The following is a 21,206-nucleotide window of genomic DNA, read 5'->3' as shown; positions in this document are numbered from 1 at the left end:
TTTATTTGTTTTAGCACTTTTACCATCGCCTTCTGCTGGGAACTTGTGGCACTGCACCCAACTCCAAACATTTCTATATGGAGGTCGTTCTTTGATCACAAATTTTGAATCAAATGACCAAAATCAGGGGTGACCAATTCCGGTCCTTGGGGCCTGCATGTTTAATAATAAATAAAGGCTTAACGTATAGAATTTAAGGTTCTGCTACTGGTCTATAAATTAAAGGATGGTTTAATTTGTGAATGCGTTAAGAAAATCAGGAAACAATGGCTAATTGAATACCAACCCAGTAGATCTCCGAGCTCTGCTGTCAATTAGTGGAGCCCAAAGTTCAAAGCAAAACCGGGGATGCAGAGTTTAGCTGTTATGCTGCACACAAACGGAATCAGCTGCCCCAAATGTGAATGTCACACATCAAACATGTGCTGGCAACTCCTCAAAGTCCAAACGTCTAAGGTCATCATCTCCTGTGTCACTTCCTCTTTCCAACCAGCGTCCATCCATCTTTGTCTTCATGAGGAGGAGGAGGAGGATTTGTTGTGTTGACTGATGCACTTTCAAACTCCATCTCCTAAAAACACCAACACACACTTATAATAGGCCATTTGCTCCCATGTGAATCAGCAACCACCTCATGGATGAACTTAAACTTGTCTCAGTGCATGTTAAAGCTTCTCCAGCTAAGTTAGCTTAGCACTGCATGCTCCAAAGCTTGTCTGTTTCACTAAGTGGTGATCGAGTGTGAGTACAAAGTGACGTGATTACTGTGGTAAAAGAAATCGCCAGAAAAAAGAAAAGCTCGTGTAAACGATGACTGGCTAGTGACACTGCGGAATATCGCGTGTGAGCTACCTCACCTGAGTTTCGCCATCACTGTCCGAGTCTGACGGCTGGGCCGTGACCTTTGCTCTGGACGTCTGGTTCAGGGTCAGCAATTGGATGGAGTCAGACAATTGCTGTAGCGCCCCCTGCTGCCACTGACTGAACATCTGCACCAGTCGGACGCACACCTGAGGACGCACTCAAAGTTAGCTAATGCATCTTAGCAGGATGCAATACTTGTCAACAACTAAATAATATTCACCATCATTTCTGTTTGTTGTGGTACTCTTTGTATATTTAACGTGACAAATACTCTGATCATCAGAGGCTGCGTGTAACGGTCAAATTTCCAAAGCTTCCGTATTCAATTGATACGCGGTGATCTCGTCCAAAACAGACCCAGTACTGCCATCTGCTGGCCATAGTTAATATTTGTACATCATTTATTATACAGCGTACACACGACACTACAGCTTTCGCCAACACTTTTCTCAACCCATTCCCATAAATAAACGCCGTCAAGTCAAACTATTCATTTGACTGTATGAAATATTAGGGCTTTTTAAATTAAAATTAAATTTTTCAAATTCATTAGATGTGTTGATTTGATTGAAAAGTTTGCCTTTAATGACTTGAGACATCAGGCCGTGAATGGCTTCGATGGTCGTCTTGCAGCTGTCCCGGGCTAGGCTTAGGGCTCTTTTCATTTTGTTTTGTTTCTGTGTTATTGGTTTTTTTTTTTCCCGCCTTCTGTGGATAATTTTCGTACTGAATATGATGCATATATTTTGCTGATCGAAATAAACTAAACTAAAAAAAAGTATTAAGTTATACTCCAGCATGGGTTCATATTTGCAACTTTTACAGTTGCGTGTAATGAAAAATAATAATAACAGAGACAAGAACTGAGAAGTTGGTGAAGATGGCAAAAGTGTGTGCACCTGGGGTAAACTTCCATCGTCCACCACAGTCTGAAACTCTTGATCCATGAGGGTGCTGATGAAATCTTCCACTTCATCTTGCGCCAGGTCATCTGATGGCATGAGAAACAAAATAGGGTCAACAGCGAAACAGCTAAGGTGTTATGTTGCTTGGATTTGTTTGATTCTGTCAAAAGCTTGTTGTCGAGTGGTTGACAGACAAACTCATTCACCGTTGTCATGGAAATACTGCTGGACAACATCCACCAGCCAATCAGCTTTCTGTTGCCCGTACACACCTCCAAAACCGTTATCCACTGCAATCTGAAAGCATCATGTTGTTTGTCAGTCGCATAATTACACAACAACGAAAAAAAAATGAACTTAAAAAGACAAGAAGTAAAAGGAAACCGAGCGTTGCAGACAGCACACGTCCCTTACATGCACACAAATCTTTGAAACATAGTCGAATTTCCTCACCTACTATTTTTTAAAATCAATTAAACGCCATGTTTGATGGCGGGAGGACCCCCGCCCCTCTCCTAAAATTGTTCCGCTCTTGCTGGTTGCATTGAAAAGCAAATAACTTCAGGAATCAATACAACTTCGATTATTTCGCCTGACAATTTTAGTTAGCGTCTTCCACTGTTGCATGTATACTACAAGTCATTCGCGAAAAAGTTTTAGAACGCCCAAGAAGCTGGTGTCCTCGATCGTCTCGAAAGAGAGCCGCAGATTCGTCTCTTCTTGATGACAATGCGCTCCCACGTTCACGATTTCATAAAATACGCACATAAGGACTAAATTAGGTTCATACTAACGTGAACAGAAACATTTCAAGACGATAACGAGCCAAGTGGCGGGTCATCTCGCTCGCTCAAACAGCGATCGAGTTCGTCTTGACGTCATCGACGGTATATTAGGCATCCCCGTTGAAGTGTATTCTGTATGCACAGAATGTATCCGGTATTAAAAAAAAGAAATTACCTGCAGAACCGGCCAAGTGTGCAGGACCGCTCTCACTCCGTCGGTGAAAAGCGCACGCGAATCTGCGGACGCCGCCATGTTGGTTCGACAGACATCATCAGTCGATCTCGACGCGTTGATTTGGCTCAGACAAAAGAAGTCGATCATTGCAAACCCATCTGAACGCGCGATTAGTGCCATCGATCGAATAATTCTCATTTTATTGGAGTGCTTCAAGATAGAAAACGAGCCGATTTATTTGGATAATGATGATTCAAATGACTTTCAAATGTTTTTCTTTTTTCCACTCACACAAACCGAAAAGGCAAAAGCCACGATAGAGCGTGGACACGATCAAGTCTCGTCGTCGTCATCGCTGTGCTTGCTCTTCTCCTCGCTCAGGCCGCTCTCGTCGATGTTCTCTAACGAGTCGGCGCGTTGCAGCGTCAGCTCGGACACGCTGATGCACGGCAAGGCGTTCTGCTCCGGAAACGTCCACGGCTTCAAGTGAGGGTTGTGCTTACGCTTCCATTCGGGATACTTCTGAGAAGCCTTGTAGATCTTCTTCATCGCCTGAGAAGCCAAACGTCACACTTGGTTCAACATGTTCACAATTCTATACTGGATACTAAAGAGTCCGTCACGTTCCCGTAAACTTTCATTTACCTTGGGTGCCACAAACTGAGAGACTCTGTTCACCACCCACTTTGGTAAGGAACCTACAGAGACAATCAAAGCCTTCAACCCTCAGCTCGGTCCTCACACGTTTTCTTGAAAGTGCGATTCGGATGTTTGCGTCGTCACCTCGAGGGTCCAGCTGAGTGAGGTAGTACAGAGACGAGCCGTCGGCTCCGCTAGACTGGACAAAGTATCCGGTCAGCAGGGACACTGCGCGGACAAAGTCCTTCTTTGGGGGATGTTCCTGCCGACACAAAAGGCGTGATCCGTCATTGAAGACATGACACGAGCTTCTACGTTTGACGGGATATTTACCGGGTGTTTGACAGAATAGTTGATGATCAGGTAGTCACTGCCGAGAGGGAGCCACGACCTCAAAGTCACAAAGTCTCGATTCTTCAGCGGACTGGGACACCTCCCTTCGATCGAGAACAATCGGATTCATTGATTAGTCATCAACCGGCCATCCGTTTCCAAAAGTGCTCGTCTTCGTGAGGGTGAGCTGGAGTTGAGCTTTAAGCTAAGATTCGACAGGGACGGATTGTCAGCTCACAGGAATAATAGCCCACGTCGGCGTTGACGGTCAGTCTGCCGATGTCGTACGTGTCGATCATGTTGGTGTCCCACTTCCTGCGGTAGCTGGTGTCGTGGAGGACGTCGTACAGCGTCTCGGCGCTCACGCCCTTGCACACGATTTTCATCTGAATCACACGGCCAGAGCGTCACAGCGAGAAGGCGATACGCGTTTTCCATCCGGCGTGAAACTCGAAACCGCGGCTTCATTCAAAATTGACGAGTGAGCGTCGCGGCGTGCGCTTGGCTCGCTGTCTGCATTTCAGTGCGTTTGGGTTGGTTCGAAACCAAATTAATGGGGTTGTTTGACTTCAAGTACCACATGGCCAACAGTAGAGGGAGCAATTGAGTAGATTTGCCGATTATATTACGCTAAGCGAAAAAAAAACTAACCGTGCGCTTTGTCAAGCGCCAAACTAATTTGGTGCGGCCGTTTGCGTGTGCTGAAATGATCACCTTGATCTTCTGAACGTTGTCGCTGTCGTCGGGACGGCACCACACGGTGACCCCTCCCTTGTGGTAGCGCCTGGACCAGCCTTGGGTGCCGAGGCACTGATCCTTGAAGGAGGAGAAGTCCGAGTCGTCGGGAATCTGAACGGCCATCTCGCACGGAGCCGGGAGGAACGCCTCTGCGGAGGTTTTCCGCGCGGCGCTTGTGCGTGCTGGCGAGCAGGTGTCGCTTTCAGGTGCGTTTCAGGTGACCTGACGTCACGGCCCAACGTGATCGCTCGTCCCGCCAATCCGCTCGCCCGACAACAAAACCCGACGGGTGGATCGAGGACTTTGGTTGCCGGGGAGACTTCAAACTTGACAGCCATTTTGTCACCTCCCTGTCAAATATACGAAATAGGCGAGGCGCCAGCTGGGTCTAAATTTGAACTCGTGTTGGCAAATCAAATGGCCACTGGGTGACGCCATCGGCAACTGCGGCCCGGTTTTCATTTGGGACAAGCTGGTGCTGCAAGACAGGACTGCTGATGTGTGTGTGTGACAGGTAGATTGCAAATTCTTACAGGTCAAAAGTCACGCAAAAGATCCTATCTGGACCATTTCACCAGGTTGTGTGAAGAGTCGACACGCACGCACGAGAGCAGCCGCTAAATGGGTTAGCGTCGGAAATTCACTTTCATTGCACGTCTTCCTTGCTTCGATATAACGTCTAGTCAGTGTTGCTATGGCAACATGTCTTCTCATTTTTATATAATCCGATTAATAACGGTAAAGACACTTTACTTTCTTTTTTCTACTTTTGTCATTTTTATCCTGCCGCCTTCATGTGTGAATGCATGCTGAAAAAGCCAGGTGGTATATTTTAAACGTTTTTGACGATTTCAAATTTGATGTTGTACGCACAGCCACCCCTCGCTGGGGTGTTTTATCAGACTGGCTACCTCACGGAGATGTTTCTAGCTACGCCCCCGGAATTGCGAGTCCCTTCTGTGGATGCTCGTGCTTAATTGTCCTCACACATTCGTAATAACATTTTAGACACGCTCAGAAATTCATACATAGTTGAGATTGCAACAATATCGTGAGCATGAAGGTTGAGAGGTTGTCATGCATGTGAAATTTGGTGAGCAGTTTTCCGAGATGAAGAGACGTAACATTTTTCCGTCCATGAAACGTTTGAGACTGTCCCCTTTCTGGGAGTATTTCAGAGAAATTTGCCACCTGTGGAGGGATTTGGATTTTTCAGATCTGCTTTCAGCATGCGCACAGGACGTGTGTTGAAAGGCTCAAGATGGGGTCAGCAGGAGACTTGTTGACTTTTCCTCAACACCGCCGCCTTGTGCGGCTTCGAGCATGTGAATGTTGGAAAAGCACGAACCTCAACTCGCGCCAGGAAATTCGTCAAGACTCCTCCATCATTTCTCCACATGTCGCCTTGCTCGCGTGACGTCATCAGCCGCTTCAGTGAACAAAGCCAGCACAAAAGTTAAACACGACACGGTGTGTGTGTACGTGTTGTTGTCATTCGCATGGATGACGTCATCACTCATTGACTATACAGGTTGACCAATTTCTAAATGAACTTCAACCGAATGAAACAAGCAAACATATTGATGGTGACGAATGAAACGAATAAAGAACGCTCTTTTCTCGGTCGACGCATTAGTGGAAGTCTCCGCCCAGTGAGCTGCAGACCCCCTAAGCCCCCCCACCCCCGCCCTCTCTGGCATAAAAGTGAGCAAGCAGAAGCCGTGCAAACGCAAGAAAGACAGAAAGAAGCAGGCAACGAAAGCGTGAGAAGGGAAATCAAGAAATTGCGCGAGGATGAAGTCCCGTTGGCCGCTCGCCTTCTTGTTGGTTTTGTTCTGGGGGAGTCCGAGCGCCGCCCGCTCGCCGTACCAGGCCGTCCTGCAGCACAGCCGCGTCCGGGGACGCCAGCAAGGGTGACAAACAGTGAACACTTCTCGTCTCATGCAAACTAACCGCTCACTGCTCGCCTGGCTTCACTGACTAACACGTTCCTGTTCTGAGCCACAAAGCTCTCGCATGATGCTCAAAGGCTCTTCGGACTGTCTCTAAATGAAAAGTGAACATGTTGGCCAGGGAAACAAATGTCACTGAAAGTTGGTCAACGAAGCAAAACTGGACAAAAAGCCCGTCGAATATTACTGCAACAGCGACGACTTGTACGCATCGTCCACGTGTGTGTTTCTTTAGAAAAGAAACGCTGCCTAAATGACATGAAATGCTGTTTTGTGTGTCGCCCCCTGCAGGCCCAACGTGTGCGCCATGCAGCAGCCGCGGGGCAGCGACAAGAAATATTTCGCCAACTGCAAGCAGTGGTACCATCGCAAGATTTGCAACCAGCCCACGTGAGTAGCCACGCCCCCTGGGAGGCATGCTGTGCTGTCAAATGGCGACGACTGTCCTTAATTTACAAAAGTAGCGAATCAGAATTACAAAAACGCAAAAGGGGGAAATTCCCGTGGTTCTAAAGACTTTACCATCAGTTAGCACGGCAAAAATATTTAGCACTCCTGGTAGCACCATGACGACCAACATTTGAAAACGGTAGCATAGTAGACCCAAGTGTTCACGAAAAGAATCTGTGAAATCGAGGTTTCGATTCGAAAGATTTTAAATTTTAGAATCAAAATGAAAATAAATCATGACATCGCCACTGAGCACCGGGAGAGAATTCACATCCTGAACAAGAAATTCGAGTCCCTTTGCAACTGTCGTCATCATTTCTATTTGAACGACATCCATATGTGGCCAAATGAAGTAAAGTTTGAAAAAAACAACAGAAAACGCTGCTGGCTCTCCTTGTGCTCATGACGGCCCCCTGGTGGTGACCTCCGGTATTTTAGTTCTTGTTTTATTCCAAGTGGCCGTCTGGAAAAATCATTTGATTGGCTGCGTTTTTGGTGGACGAGGTCAAGTGAGTGCCGAGCCAGGCGGCGTCTGTCCATTTCCTGCTCAGTCACGTCTTGGTTTGCGTCCGACCCTATCTGGGTCTGTCATCACGCGCACACACACACACACACACACACGATGCCTTTGAGGAAAAAGCGCACTTTTTGTAGCCTTTGTTTTCTTTTGTGGCCGTGCGGTTTTACTTTCATGAAAGACAAATTGAGATTTTCGCACCGCAGTTGCTGGAAAACAAGTCGGACTTCCTGTGGGGAAGTGCCGGAATGTTCCAAAACCCAGAGGAACGTGTCGCGGGTCTGACAAAAAGGCTTCAACAAGGCTTCACTCGCTTGAGCTGGAAATGAAGACGGAAAAATGTTTTTTCTTTTCAAATGGCTGTCAAATCTTCAAGATTTTCCTTTTCTTGGTTTTCACAGCCAGATTATTATTTTTTTTTTAATGTGCCGAGTGCCCTGCAGACATTTGGCTGCAGATTCTCGGTCTCTCCAAGGATAAGAACTTCATGAGGCTCATTTATGATGGAAATCTCAACAGGAAGTCAAGAGCCAAGCTTTCAGGCCCGGTGTCAGCTCTGGCAGCTGGATCCGATCTTTGCGCTGATCCGCTTCCCCTGTAAAGTGCTCGCTTGCGTTGGTCTTCTCACTACACACACACACACACACACACACACGCGCGTGCACACAAAAGGCCGACTCTTATTTACTAACAACGTGGAGGGGAAAAGTACACACGGAAAAAAAACATTTACAAACAACTTTTACGAGAAGACAAGAATTTCCGCATCTGCTAAGCTCGATGAGGTGGTCCAGTGGAAAAATGTTGTTTATACGGATCAAGGCATTCCCACCTCAACTTGCATTTCCACCAACAATCCAATTTGAAGGGCAGCGAGTAGAGGCTGGTTCTGATTGCATGGAGCATTAGTCATGTGACGTAATGTCACCGACGTGATGATGAGGATGTGTGACCCGGCGCAGGGTGGTGACATACGAGTGCTGTCCGGGTTATGAGAAGATTCCTGGAGAGAGAGGCTGCCCTGCAGGTATGATCTTTGACCTCTGACACCAAATGCAAGCGAGTTTTCCTTTTTGGTCGTCGAGCTTCCCAGGGTTGAGGTTCTTGTTGCGTTTACAGCGCTGCCTCTGGTCAACATCTACAACACGGTGGGGGCGGTGGGCGCGTCCACCACCAAGATGTATGCCGACAGAGCCCAACTCAGGGAGGAGATCGAAGGTCCCGGAAGCTTCACCTTCTTCGCTCCCAGCAACGAGGCCTGGGCCGCGCTGCCCACGGTCCGGAACCTTCTTCTTCTTTTTTCAAACTGCGCTTTGACCAAGCGGACTTTCCATCCCCAACTTTGATGGTGCGTGCAGGAGATCTTGGACGCGCTGGTGAGCAACGTGAACATCGAGCTGCTCAACGCTCTCCACTATCACATGATCAACCGCCGCCTGACGTCAGAAGAGCTCAAGCACGGCTCCTCCTTCTCCTCCATGTATCAGGACTTCCACGTGCACGTGCACCACTACTCCAACGGGGTAACAACGCACACACTAGCGCGCACGTGCACACACACACACACACACGCGTGGAAAATATATATTTTTTTGCGTTCAGATCATAACGGTGAACTGCGCTCGTCTGATCAAACCGGACCAGCACGCCACCAACGGCATCGTGCACGTGGTGGACCGCGTCATTACCGCCATATCCAACAACGTGCACATGCTCATGGACGTGGACGACGACCTCGAGACGCTGCGCGTGAGTGCCGGCCGGCTCTCGCTCCGTGATTCGATGGTGCGTCACGCTGACGAGAGCGCACCGCTTCCTTTCAGACGGCCATCGCCGCCGCCGGCCTCACCAACCTTTTGGAGAGCGAGGGTGAGTATACCATCTTTGCTCCGACCAACGAGGCCTTCCAGAAGATCCCGCCGGAGACCCTGAACCGAATTCTGGGAGATCCCGTGTCTCTTCGAGGTAGAGGGACGCCACGTCTGAAGGTTCCGCTGTTCACATGCCGGCCTCGCTGACGTTGTGGCTTTCAGACCTGCTCAACTACCACATCCTGAAGAACATGCGCTGCGCCGAGTCCATCGTGTCGGGAACGCCGATGGAGACGCTGCAGGGCACGGTGCTGGAAGTGGGATGCGACAAAGATCGGCTGACGGTCAACGGGAAAGCTGTGGTGGTTAAGAAGGACCAGCTGGGCACTAACGGCGTCATCCACTACATCGACGAACTGCTCATCCCCGACTCGGGTACGCTGGAAACTAGTGCTCGACAGCACTGCTAGCTAGAAACGAGTCAAAGTGGAGCACTGAAGAAGCTAAAACCTCCAAATGAGCAAAACAAGTCAAAAGCAAAAAAAAAAAAACCATGTCTTGCAGCCAAAACTCTGCTGGAGCTGGCCGAAGGCTCCAACGTGGCGACGGCGACCCGAATGTTTGTGGAGGCGGGCCTGAGCCACCACCTGAAGGGCTCCGAAGCTCTCACCATGCTGGCCCCATTGGACGACGCCTTCAGAGGTGAGGAACTGGTCAACGGCCTTTGTCGGGCCCGCTCTTGACCCGCGTGCCGTTGACAGGGAGCGTGAGCGGCGACACGCGGAGGGTGATGAGCAATCACATCGTCAAGGAACAGCTGTCGTCCAAGTCCTTGTATCACAATCAGGAGCTGGAGACGCTCTCGGGTGTCAAACTCCGAGTCTTGGTCTACAGAAACGTAACGTCTCAACTTTCCTTCCCGCTGATTCTTTTCTCACTTCCCGCGCCGTCAGTTCGGCTTCACGGGTTTTTGTGCCGCCGGCGTAGAACTTGTGCATCGAGAACGCCTGCCTGGCCGCCCACGACAAGACGGGACGCTACGGCACCATGTTCACCGTGGACAGCGTTCTCACGCCCCCAACGGGAACCGTCATGGACGTGTTGAAGGCGGACGATCGCTTCAGGTGAGTCCGGTGCCGTCGCGACTCGGGGCCGAACCGCCACGGCGAGCCTCTCGTGCGGTCTTTTCAGCGTTCTGGTTGGCGTCATCCAAGTGGCCGGGCTGACGGAGCTGCTTAACCGAGCGGGCGCGCTGACTTTCTTCGCGCCCACCGACGCCGCTTTCCACGCTATGACGCAGCCGGAAGTCGGCAAGCTGATGCGTGAGTGACGCCTTTTGTTGGCAGCGAGCGACCTTTTTCGGCATTTGTCGGGCCCCGCTCGTGCGACGTGTTGACTCGACTCGCTGATTTAAACGACAAACATTTGCACTGCGCCGCTTCCAACGGGACAAATATTTACCGCGTGGAAGTAAATGTCAACCGCTGCTCTTCAGGAAACCGCCAGGAGCTGTCAGCTTTGCTCAAATACCACCTTGGTGAGGGGATGGTGGTCCGCGGCGGCGTGGGATCTCACACCAGACTCAAGCCCCTGCTGGGCGACAAGCTGGAGCTGGGCGTGGTCAGTGCTCGCGACTCCCTCGCGCTTTGCGCCTCGTCTTCCCCTTAACGTCTGCCGCCCGCAGAGGAACAACACGGTCTTCGTCAACCGAGTGCCGGTGGCAATCGGCGACCTGATGGCCACCAACGGCGTCGTGCACGGCGTCGACAGCATCGTCAAACCGCTGCGTGAGTCCGTCCGAGACGCTCGGTTTTGTCGCGCCCGGTAAAGACGCCCGTCTGTCTGCTCGTAGCTCCCAAGGTGGACCGAGAGCAAGCTGACGGCCCGCTGGGTTCCCTCAGGTCTTCGTTTTCTTCCGCTACCTCTTCCATGGTGAGAAACGATGACATCACAAGTCCCATGACAAAGAGTCTCAACATACCGAGTTGACGTCCGAGCACCATCGGCACGAACGAGGCTGTTTTTTGCTCATTTCAAGAGTCCACTAGGCAACGAAATGGAACTAAGTGAAGCGCAATTAATGATTGAGGAGAAACCACCACGAGCTACCAGCCGATTACATCCAGTAGTTGTTGGCGCCGGGGCGTGGCCGAGCATCCGCGGTGCGCCCACCACCATTTTCAGAGGCCCGACGTGCCGATGTGTGGCCGATTATCGGCTCGGTGTGTTGATGGCGTTTGTCAATTAGCTCGTTGACGTCGTTCATGTTTTTGTCTTTTGCCCAGAGCTCAGATTCTAGAAGCTTCAGGAACGGTAAGTTGATTTTTTTTTCTATTCTAAGCAGACCTCCTCATACGCTGGATGACGCCCTGATTTTCCTCTTCTTTTTTTAGACGAACTTTTCAAGAAGGTCATTCAAAGTCGCTCCAGCAGGACAATGAATGCCTCTCAGTGATGTCACAATTTTCTCGTGAAACATTTGCAATGTTTTTTTTTTCTTCTTTTAAGTAGTGGCTCATTTGCTTCCTGTTGTCAATCTAGCCACCTGCACGCACGCCATCAAACAAAGAATTGAGCTTTAAAACCCTGAAAAGCGCTTCAAAACCAAAATTTTGAAAGCAGTCCAAATTGGAGGAAGCTTTCCTTGCTTCTTAGCATTGTTGCTAAATGCTAACTAGCTTATTATCATTACTAACTAGCTAGCCAACGCTTGCTCTCTGCTAGTTCATTCACTAACAAAAGCAGATCACCACAAAGACGTGTATCAATCGTCCGCTTTTGGACGTGGCCAATGTTGCATCGTGGGAAACGGAGCCGGCCGGCATTTGAGTTGCTTTGCTTTTTCAATTCAATCAAGACACTGTTGATGATGAGGACGTTTTTCCAATCGTGGTCACAAAGTTGACCAGTATGTTTATGTAAAATAAAGCTCCAGAGTAGCGAGTGTGTGTGTAAGTTGATGCACACCAAGCTTTTGAAAATTTGTTTCACTTATGTTTTATAAAATGTGTCACATTGATCCCAAGTTTTATGTTGGAAGGAAAAATAGGATTTCACATTAAAAACAAGGGCAAGTGTGCAATTACTGTGAAAACAAGAACCATCTGTCCTCCATGAAATTCACAAAATGGATGGGGCGGAGCCTACATGGCACAATTAAAGCTGAAGAATAATCATGCTGCTTGTCCAAAGGTCACTTGGAAGCTATCCAACACATCTAATGAACAACAATCAGTCAAATCGTTTGGTATTCTGAACACTTGAAATGGATCTGACGCAAACACATCAAGACTAATCAACGTTTCTCTGAACATTTGAAATGGATCCGACGCAAACACATCAAGACTAATCAACGTTTCTCACCAGGATTATCAAAAGACATCCAACACACACACGCGCACGCACATCGGCGTGATTAAAGCTGATCAACGCAGGATCCAATTTGAGATGACTTAAAAAAAAACAAAAAAACAGCAAAATACAAAAACAAGGTCAAAGATTGATTGATTGATTGATTGAGGGGAACCAGTAATGAAAAAAAGCTGAGAAAAGCAAAGTCCAGCATAGCAAAAAGCAGCCAGGGTGAACGCACAGCCGGCTGCTCGTCACGGTTTTCCGATGTCAACCGTGATCTTGGTGTAAAGCGCCAATCTTTCCTTGGAAACCACCTTGTAGGACAGAGACTTGATGCCATCCTTGTTCATCGTGTCCCGGGTGTGAGCGATGCGGTCGAACCTGGCGACGTGCAAAAAAAAAAAAAAAAAAAGAGCGGGCGGTCAGTATTTCCGAGAGACCAGAGCAAGAATTGAGCGAGCAGGGAGAGCAAAAATATAAAAAGCGGGCAAGTGGGGGTGGGGGGGTAGAGAGAGAGAGAGAAGCGGACGAGGGAGAACAGAAAAGGCGAGCAAGTGGGACGAGAGAGAGACAGGGCAGCTAGCAAGAAGGCGCTGCGTCCTGGCTAGCGACAGAAGCTAAACATCCGGCAACCTACTCGCCACCGCAACTGCGTGCCAGAAAGCCAGTTCAAGTTTTCTAGAAAGGCGGGGAGGAGAAAGGATCTTCCGGCCGAGGAAAAGCGAGAAATGCGGAAGGAATGACGACACTGGACGTTTCCAGAAGACTGGAGCGAGATCATCGCACGGTGAAATATTTTGCGTGTGACTCGGAGAGCGAGCGAGTTCGTTGCGATAAAGGCGCGGTGAGGAAACTCTCGGTGGGGCGGACGCGCGGCCGGCAAAAAGTCAGCAAGCGGATCTTCTGCAGCAGTGGGAGAATTCAAGAAAGGAACAAACATCGCACCTTGAAATACATTTCATCTTGAAATAAAAACTCTTCTATTGGTCGCTGTAGCATCGAGACTCGGGAGTTCCGGAAAAAATTCCTGCTCCTTTTTCCGATTGTGTAGTCACAATTTTTGTTGGTATATGTTTCATACTTTTTCTTCTTATACAATACCGTTCAAAAGTTTGGGGTCACAAAATTGTTTGGGTGACCCCAAACTTTTGAACGGTAGTGTAAATATTATTATAATAAAATATTACGAATTAAATATTATAAATGATATCTTATATTTGTATAAGATTATATATAATCTATGAATATAAGTATACATATATATTATAAGATTTTTTACACAGAAGATTATATATATAATCTATAAATAATTATCTAAATAAATATATACACTACCGTTCAAAAGTTTGGGGTCACCCAAACAATTTTGTGACCCCAAACTTTTGAACGGTAGTGTACATGTGTGAAAAGAATTCATTCATCCACGACTGTAATGCATTACTTTGCGAGCCAAAGCGCTGCGTCGGCGAGAAGAGCAGAGAGACGAGGTGAGACGGAGGAGAGCGGGAGGGAAGGAAGGGGCCTGTTACCGTACCGCTGAGGGTTGGGTTCGTTCTGTTTGTCTCTCTCGTGGCGGATCATGCGACATTTACCCACATCGCCGCTGGGCCTGGAGATGGTCATCCCTTTGGACGCCAGCCTGGCAAAAGACCAAAGTCACCTGTTACAAACGTTTCCCAAACTTCACTCTTGTTTTTTCTACAATGACGGTTGATATCAGCGAATAATGCCGACCTGTTGTAGATGTCGTCGTCCTCACCCCCCCAGCCCCAGTAATTGTTGGGGAAGCCGTTGATGCTCAGGTACTGCCCCTTCATCATGGACGACACGCCACCAAAGTACTGATTGTACGGCAACCTGCACATGAGAGTGAGAGTGTGTGACTTCTACAAGCGACTGATGCACAATTTTGTGCAGGGAACGGGAAGCCTGTCGCTCCCTCGCAGGAAAGAGGAAATGTTGATCGTGAGAGTTTTGACAGCACATCACTTTCCTCTCCACTGTTGCACAAATACACACACACGAGGTCCGAAACTGTGAAAAGATTGGATTGCGGCTCAGGTAACCCTTTTCTTCAAATCGAGCTTCGGTGCAATATTGTCTATTTACAAACTTGACGCAAAATGACAACATAGCATGAAAACCTTAAAGCAGGGGTCTGAAACTCCAGTCCTCGGGGGCCGCATTCCTCCATGTTTTCCAAGTTTCCCTCGTTAAACACACTTGATTCAAATGATCAGTTCATCCTCACGTTCTGCAGGAGCCTGATAATTGAATCAGGTGTGTTTAACGAGGGAAACTTGGAAAACATGTAGGAATGCGGCCCCCGAGGACTGGAGTTTCAGACCCCTGGTGTAGGGCCACACTTGCCGGTCTTGTGTGACGACACCGCGAGTTTGATTCCCACATATGACGCTGTGAAAGTGACCAAAAAAAAAAACCCCAACCTGAAAGGGTCTGCTATTTTCACCTTTTCGCAATTAATTCCAGGCATATAAGCGATGCGACTTATTTGGGTGTTAGTAGTCAGACGACAAATCTCATTAAAAACCCCGCCGCCGCTGAACTCTCGCACGTTTTTTAAACGCATGATACTTTCAGTGACCGCTCCCAAAGTAGGACATGTCAAAACTCGACAACGCAGAATTACTTGGTCCGAGATCCGCTCCCGATTTGGATTGCCAAAAGATTCATCGTTCAGCGCCATACGTGTGCGTCTGACCTGAAGCCGAACTTGTCCATGGACACGGACAAGTGTCGGGGCTGGCTGAAGCACTTGTAGATGTTGCGGTCGTCCATGGGGATTAAGTCTACGTCACTGAAGATAAAACAGTCGTAGTCGTACTCCTTCATGGCCTCGGCGTAGCCCACGTTCAACAGTTTGGCCCGGTTGAAGATCTCATCGCCATCCTGGTGCGCGGGCACACACACACACACAGACACACATACGAACAAGGAGCTAAGATGGCGTCCGGTTTCATCAGCCGTGTCGATCCTCAGTGCTATTGTGGTGTGTCACCTGACCACTAGAGGGGGTCGTTTACAATGCTGTCGTCGCAGATTTTTCATTCGGACAAAAGTAGTACCTGGTGTCATGAATAGACAATAATGAAGCCTTCTATGGTGCGTGTCAAGAACTGCTGAGGGTTCATTTATCAACGTTGGTCATTTAGGCACTGATCTGGGTGGGCGTACACACCAAACGGCAAATTGCCATCAATTGGGAGCGCAAAATAGTGCATCGGCGCATTCAACAAGAGATTGTGTATTTGCTCATTTTGGAATGCGAGCGGGGCATTCTTGAAAGGGTCGGACTTATCGGCGCACTCAAGTCCACACCTTTGATAAATATTTCCTTGCACTTTAAAGTTTAGTCCTACATGGGAACTGGACCTTTGGGATCGGCTGGATTTGGGCTACTGAGCTGGAACAAATATTGCTCCGACTCCTTTGAGGTTTCCATCGTGAGTTTGTATTTGGGGGAGAAAACAACTTTGATTTTGCCAAGAGGGCAAGGCAAGCTCACCTGCCACCACCGGCCATACAAAAGCGTGCCGCGACTTTACAGGAAGAATGCGAAAGAGAAGCAGAAGAACAAGAAGGAGGCGTAGTTCTTTGGACAGCTGCGATGAGCTGCTATTGGCTCACACCAAGCGGAGGGGGCGTGTCTGAGCACCTCCAGAGAGAACAGCCTGTCTTGTCGGGGTTTGGGTTAAAAAGAGCGAGGAGGAGGACACAACAAGAAAGACGGTTAGAACTGTTCATGCCAAGATGCAAAATCAACATTCGAAAAGCAGAGTTATTGGTTTGCAAACATGTTAGGAACGGCAACAGACGTAAACATTTGCTCACTTTCAGCGTAATGGACAACATCGAGAGATCCTTAAAGTGGAAGTCAACCCCAAAATTCTCTTGACAATCACATGGTGTATGTGCTAGTGTAAACACAGCATTCTGATTAATAATCAGCATCATTCACCTGTTTTTAGCCATCTCGGGGATTGGCCATTTTGTCAACTAATGATGACATCATAGTTGCCAGCGCTCAGGTCTCAACCAATCAGGGCTCAGCGCTAGAAAACTGGTGAGCTGTGATTGGTTGCCACCTGACACCTGTGCTGTCATTTGCACTCAATAGCAAGTGGCAATATGGCCGCCCACTGACATGGATAAAAACAGGTGGATTTTACTTGTTTTATTCATATTCTACAGACCGAACATGAATTGGAAAACTGAAAATGTTTGTTTGGGGTTCCATCATTAGAAAATGGGGTGAGCCAGAAGTCAACCAATAGGGGCGCCCTTCAAGCAGCTTGTACGCACCTTTAAGGTGCAGTTACCAAATGGCTTAGTTGAAATCTCTTTGCCGGCCGGTACTGCCACAGCCACAATTTGATGAGTCAAAGCCATGCATGCGATACTGAGGTTTGTGTCGCGCAGTCGCAGCTCGCCGCTGCGTCGACGACTACCTGGTTGATGACGTAGACGCCGTAGTCCAGCTGCTGGCGCTGCAGGATGGGGTGCAAGTAGTAGAGCCAGAACTTGAGGTGCTCGTCTCGTTTGCGGAAGGGGATGATGATGGCCACCTTCTGCAGCGCCACACAGTCCTTGGGCTTGTAGCGGCCACCCGGCCCCACGTTGGGGTTGGTCTTCTCCACCTCGTCCAGGCTCACCGGAATGTTAAACTCCACCCGCAGAGGACCCACTGGAATGAGAGTATTCCAAGATCATTTGTCAACCCTAACAAAAGTGACCTTAAGACCTGGGCGCCATTACAAAGCGTTATATCGATCAAAACGCCTGCACACGAGTTACCATCATCAAGCCTGCCCCCCGGCTGCTGTTAATAACCTTGTAAATGCTTTTAGTTTTCAAAGTTCAAACTGTAGTAAAAGTTTCATCAATCAACAAAGTCAGTCTTTTGTCTGAATTGATGCTTGGCTGGAGTCATTTTAATCTTATTTGAAATGATTTTATTTCGATTTGTGTCAATGTCTTTGTGTTTTGCTTCTCATTCTGTCATGCTTTAAATGTTTTAGATTGAATAGTCTTTTTTTTTTTTGGTATGGCGCCGCTGAGTGGCAGCCTCCCGGCAGTGTTCTCTCTTTTCCGCTTTATTTCCTTCTTTTTCTTTCTTTCTATTTGTCCATTCGGCAATGCTGGTGCCTTCTACCGCACCGCGGCGTGTGCAGATCGCTTCGGATCGGATGTTTTTTTTTTCCCCCTGGGAGCCGGCCGGGATGGCTGCGCACATCGGTCGGGACCGGCGTGACTCTACGACAGCCGTTCTGCTCATCCGGCCGGTGCTGGCCGGGTACCTCGCCTTGGCCTCGCAGCCGCGAACCCTGTGGGACGTCCGCTCCCTCGTGCTCGTCGGAACCAACGACCTTCGCCGTGCCTGCCCTATGGTGACCATCTGCACGTGCCCCGACTGGGTGCCCAGGACGCTGCTCACACGTTTGCCTGTCCTGTGATGTTTTACCGATTCACGACCACGGTCCATTGGGCGCCGTTTAACTTGACTGCCCTTACACCTGTTTAAGGACCCCGTGGAGGCTATTTTGTGTGTTTTGAGGTGTTCTTTGGTATTGAGGGGGGCTGGTTGGCCGCTGTTACTTTTTTCCTTTGTCTTGTTGCTTTGGCTTTTAACTTTCGCACTTATTGGCTTTCTTTGTGGCAGCCTTATAGGAGCCTATTGAGTTGTGTGTTTTATATACCCGCTCTGTAAGTGTGAATACCGCTGGGGCCTGAATTTCCCCACCCTGGGGATCAATCAAGTTTCAATCAATCAAATGTGCTATACAAACAAACTTGCCTTGCGTCGGCATCTGGCGGAGGTCACAGCTGAGGAAACACGGCGCGCAGAGGTTGGTGCTCAAACACGCCACGACAGAGGTCAAGTGTCAGAATAGTTTGGGATTTTTATTCTCACTCATATTTTGGGGGTTTGTTGTTTATGTTGGCATTTTAACTTTTGTTTTTCCAAAGTCAGATTTTTGTGTTTAAGAGCAGTATTTCATAATTCATTCTTTTTACTAAAATGCTTTGCTTTAGTCAATTCTATATGCTGTGTTTTGCAAGTATGAAATTAAAAAAGGTACTGTAAAAACTGAAAATACAGAATACACCAAAAATAAATTCAACTGATGAAATGAAAAAAAATCAAAGTCAAGAACAGGTTTAAAAAGGAGTCAAACAAAAAAGAGAAACTGTTAAAAAAAAATATAAAAAAAGCAACAGAACTAACTTTAAAACTAGCGAGCAGGTTCAGAAAAGGGGGAAAGAGTTAAGGAAAGAAGAGTGTCATGAAAAACTACAAAGTTTGCTAGTGTTGTTAATAGATGCAGAAAATGAACGTGTCTGACCGAGGAGGGGTGAAGTCTGTGGACATTTCTTCAAGCTTTTGCCTGCCGCAAGCTCATCTGGTTCTGCGGCTGCTTTGGCTTCCAGGGGCGGCTTGGCGGCCTCGGTGCTTCCTGTGGTGCCAATGGGTCCCGTGATGCCGGCGCGGGTCTGCTGGTTCTGGACGAAGGAGAAGCGAATGTCCAGAGAGCGGACGTAGAAGAAGACGGTGACAGAGATGTGCAGGAAGCAGAGCAGAACGACGAGCTTGCAAGTCCGGTGAAGGACGTTAAAGTTGACCGTCGGCTCGGCAGAGGCCATCGTGACCTCTCTCTCACTTCCGTTTTTTTGACCGTGCTAGCTGCTGACGAGAACCTCCATCTTCTCTCAGGTGGACCAGACGAAGCAAGCCAGAAGACGACCCGACACTAGTGAAGTCAGGATCTCCAGAGTTCTCGCACTTAGCCACGTTAGCTTTAGTTCTGTTAGCCTTTCTCACGAGCGTTCACACAAGTTGGTCCCGTTCAAACACTTCTTCAAAGTCAAAGACAGAACTGGCTCTATAAAAACCTCATGGCTACGTCACAGGTCCTAAGCGGATTAACGTCACGCGCGGCAACCAAAACTACTTGACAGGAACTTTCAAAGTCTAAAATGTTCGACAGGCGCCCCCCTCCCCCCACCCCCCAAGTCAAACACGCGCACAGCTGTTTCCATTTATACATTTCGAAATAAAACAATGGTACGTTTTTTACGCTTGTTGTATTTATTTTCCCCTCAAACAATAATTTGTTACTGTTTGTAATAGATTTTCCCTGAAACAGTAATTTGTTATTACTTGTGCTAATTCGTTTTTTGAAATGGTAATTTCTGCTTACATTAATTTGAAATTCTAGTTAGCTGTAGCAGGAAGCGACGTACATCTTGGCGGCCATCTTATCGAGGCTAACGTGCCGACGTAACGGCCATATTGGTGTAGGCAATATCGGCGATATTGAAAATGAATCATGTCTTTCTAATTTTGCAACAAATTTTCACCGTTCTCTGATGTCACTGTTTTAGTATCTTGCCAACTAATTCCTACTTTCTTTGTGGCTTCTGCATAAGTGATTCCCTGTGTTACACGAATCCTCTATTTCTACTGCTTTCAAGTTCACCTCACAACCCCGTTAAGCTGAAGCATGCCCCCCCCCTGCCCCCTTGCGCGACTTCTCGATCCATTTGAAAATAAAAAAACACATAAAAAAAAAAACAAGTGTCCTCATTTGAGAATAATAGTACAGATCTATTGTCAAAATGAAATTGGGAATTTAATTTCAAATCGGAGCACAAACTAATATTATGGTTGATGATATTGTGCTTTACTACCCGCTTAAAAAACAATTAAAAATGATCAAATCAATTTTCATTTTTTTTCCAAAATGCCCGTGGCTAAAAAAGATGTCATTACGAAACTAAAATGATAGAAAAAACATCCCAACTATCGCCACTAGATGTCCCAGTTAGTTGCTGGGCTCCCAACCTTTTTTGGCTGGAGTCTTTGCTTCCAAAGAGAAGGCCCTCCAGACTGCTGCAGGCACAGCTAAAACACTTTTGCACCACTGCAGGAAAGAGGGACACTCAAGCAATGGAGAAAAAAAAGTCTGCACGGGTTTAAATTGATTGTATGTTTTATTCTAACAATTGAACCTCTCTCCCTGAAGTTCTTGAAAATGCAATAGGTGCAAACTTGCTCGCTGCTAAAAACATCCTTGTTAGGCCCTTTTTGTGCTAAGCAATGATGGCTGCGTGTGTTTCATTGCAGGTAACCACGGCTGACAGATGAGGGCGCTAGCGGCAGGCACCGTCTTCCTCTTAACGTGTCCAGTCACTCAAACACGATATCTTGATCTCCAGCCTCGTTGTCATTAACACCCACACCAATTTGCGACACCTGTTTGCCATTGACCTTCTGACCTTTTGTGGCAGGGCTGAAATGCAGTGGTATTTTTCTTATTGTTGTTGTGAGTTCATTTTAAAGGCCAATAAAGGACTTTGCAATTAAGCAGCAGCTGAGCTGGGCACTCCTCATTCTATTCTGGCACAAAAAGAAGAAAAAAAAAATTCTAATCTATTCAGGAAACGTCTGTTCCCAAATTGATACTTGTTTTGTGCCTGGTGGCAATGTAGCTTTGGTATTTGCTTGTTGCCAACTGATGCCATCTTGCAGGTGCCACGTAAAAGTGAGCCGGGCCGTCGTTTCGGTGTTCCCGTGAATGAGTGAGTGGATGTCATTGAAAATAACAATTGTGGATTCACAGAGAGTAAAATTTCTAATGGAGGAAGGTTCAGGACGGGGCTG

The 21,206-nt window shown here is 47.8% G+C and overlaps 5 protein-coding genes across 5 annotated transcripts in view; 2 read left to right on the top strand and 3 right to left on the bottom strand.

Moving 5' to 3' along the window:
* LOC119129646 (C-type mannose receptor 2-like) overlaps window positions 1-21,206 on the top strand; it is a 902,042-nt gene that overhangs the window by 871,533 nt on the left and 9,303 nt on the right. The window lies entirely within an intron of this gene.
* Window positions 212-2,851, bottom strand: tsr2 (TSR2 ribosome maturation factor). Its single transcript, XM_037260484.1, has 5 exons — window positions 2,730-2,851; window positions 1,976-2,066; window positions 1,764-1,855; window positions 858-1,010; window positions 212-571 (listed from the first exon to the last, which is right to left on the bottom strand). The coding sequence occupies exons 1-5, from the start codon at window positions 2,805-2,807 to the stop codon at window positions 473-475; spliced, it is 513 nt and encodes a 170-aa protein (XP_037116379.1). The 5' UTR covers window positions 2,808-2,851; the 3' UTR covers window positions 212-472.
* Window positions 3,013-4,666, bottom strand: stard15 (StAR-related lipid transfer (START) domain containing 15). Its single transcript, XM_037260456.1, has 6 exons — window positions 4,416-4,666; window positions 3,940-4,087; window positions 3,702-3,805; window positions 3,513-3,630; window positions 3,375-3,427; window positions 3,013-3,281 (listed from the first exon to the last, which is right to left on the bottom strand). The coding sequence occupies exons 1-6, from the start codon at window positions 4,560-4,562 to the stop codon at window positions 3,063-3,065; spliced, it is 789 nt and encodes a 262-aa protein (XP_037116351.1). The 5' UTR covers window positions 4,563-4,666; the 3' UTR covers window positions 3,013-3,062.
* tgfbi (transforming growth factor, beta-induced) lies at window positions 6,125-12,255 on the top strand. The gene is made up of 17 exons (XM_037260286.1): window positions 6,125-6,352; window positions 6,683-6,781; window positions 8,321-8,385; window positions 8,478-8,635; window positions 8,717-8,881; window positions 8,961-9,107; window positions 9,182-9,323; window positions 9,392-9,604; window positions 9,734-9,871; window positions 9,931-10,067; window positions 10,157-10,293; window positions 10,361-10,491; window positions 10,665-10,789; window positions 10,854-10,956; window positions 11,022-11,101; window positions 11,455-11,482; window positions 11,563-12,255. The coding sequence occupies exons 1-17, from the start codon at window positions 6,234-6,236 to the stop codon at window positions 11,622-11,624; spliced, it is 2,049 nt and encodes a 682-aa protein (XP_037116181.1). The 5' UTR covers window positions 6,125-6,233; the 3' UTR covers window positions 11,625-12,255.
* Window positions 12,500-19,565, bottom strand: b4galt1l (DP-Gal:betaGlcNAc beta 1,4- galactosyltransferase, polypeptide 1, like). Its single transcript, XM_037260430.1, has 6 exons — window positions 18,889-19,565; window positions 16,993-17,228; window positions 15,246-15,433; window positions 14,258-14,380; window positions 14,058-14,162; window positions 12,500-12,904 (listed from the first exon to the last, which is right to left on the bottom strand). The coding sequence occupies exons 1-6, from the start codon at window positions 19,184-19,186 to the stop codon at window positions 12,775-12,777; spliced, it is 1,080 nt and encodes a 359-aa protein (XP_037116325.1). The 5' UTR covers window positions 19,187-19,565; the 3' UTR covers window positions 12,500-12,774.

Source organism: Syngnathus acus, chromosome 10 (assembly GCF_901709675.1).
Source record: "Syngnathus acus chromosome 10, fSynAcu1.2, whole genome shotgun sequence".
Taxonomy (NCBI): Eukaryota; Metazoa; Chordata; class Actinopteri; order Syngnathiformes; family Syngnathidae; genus Syngnathus; species Syngnathus acus.
This window is presented reverse-complemented; position numbering and strand designations above follow the sequence as displayed.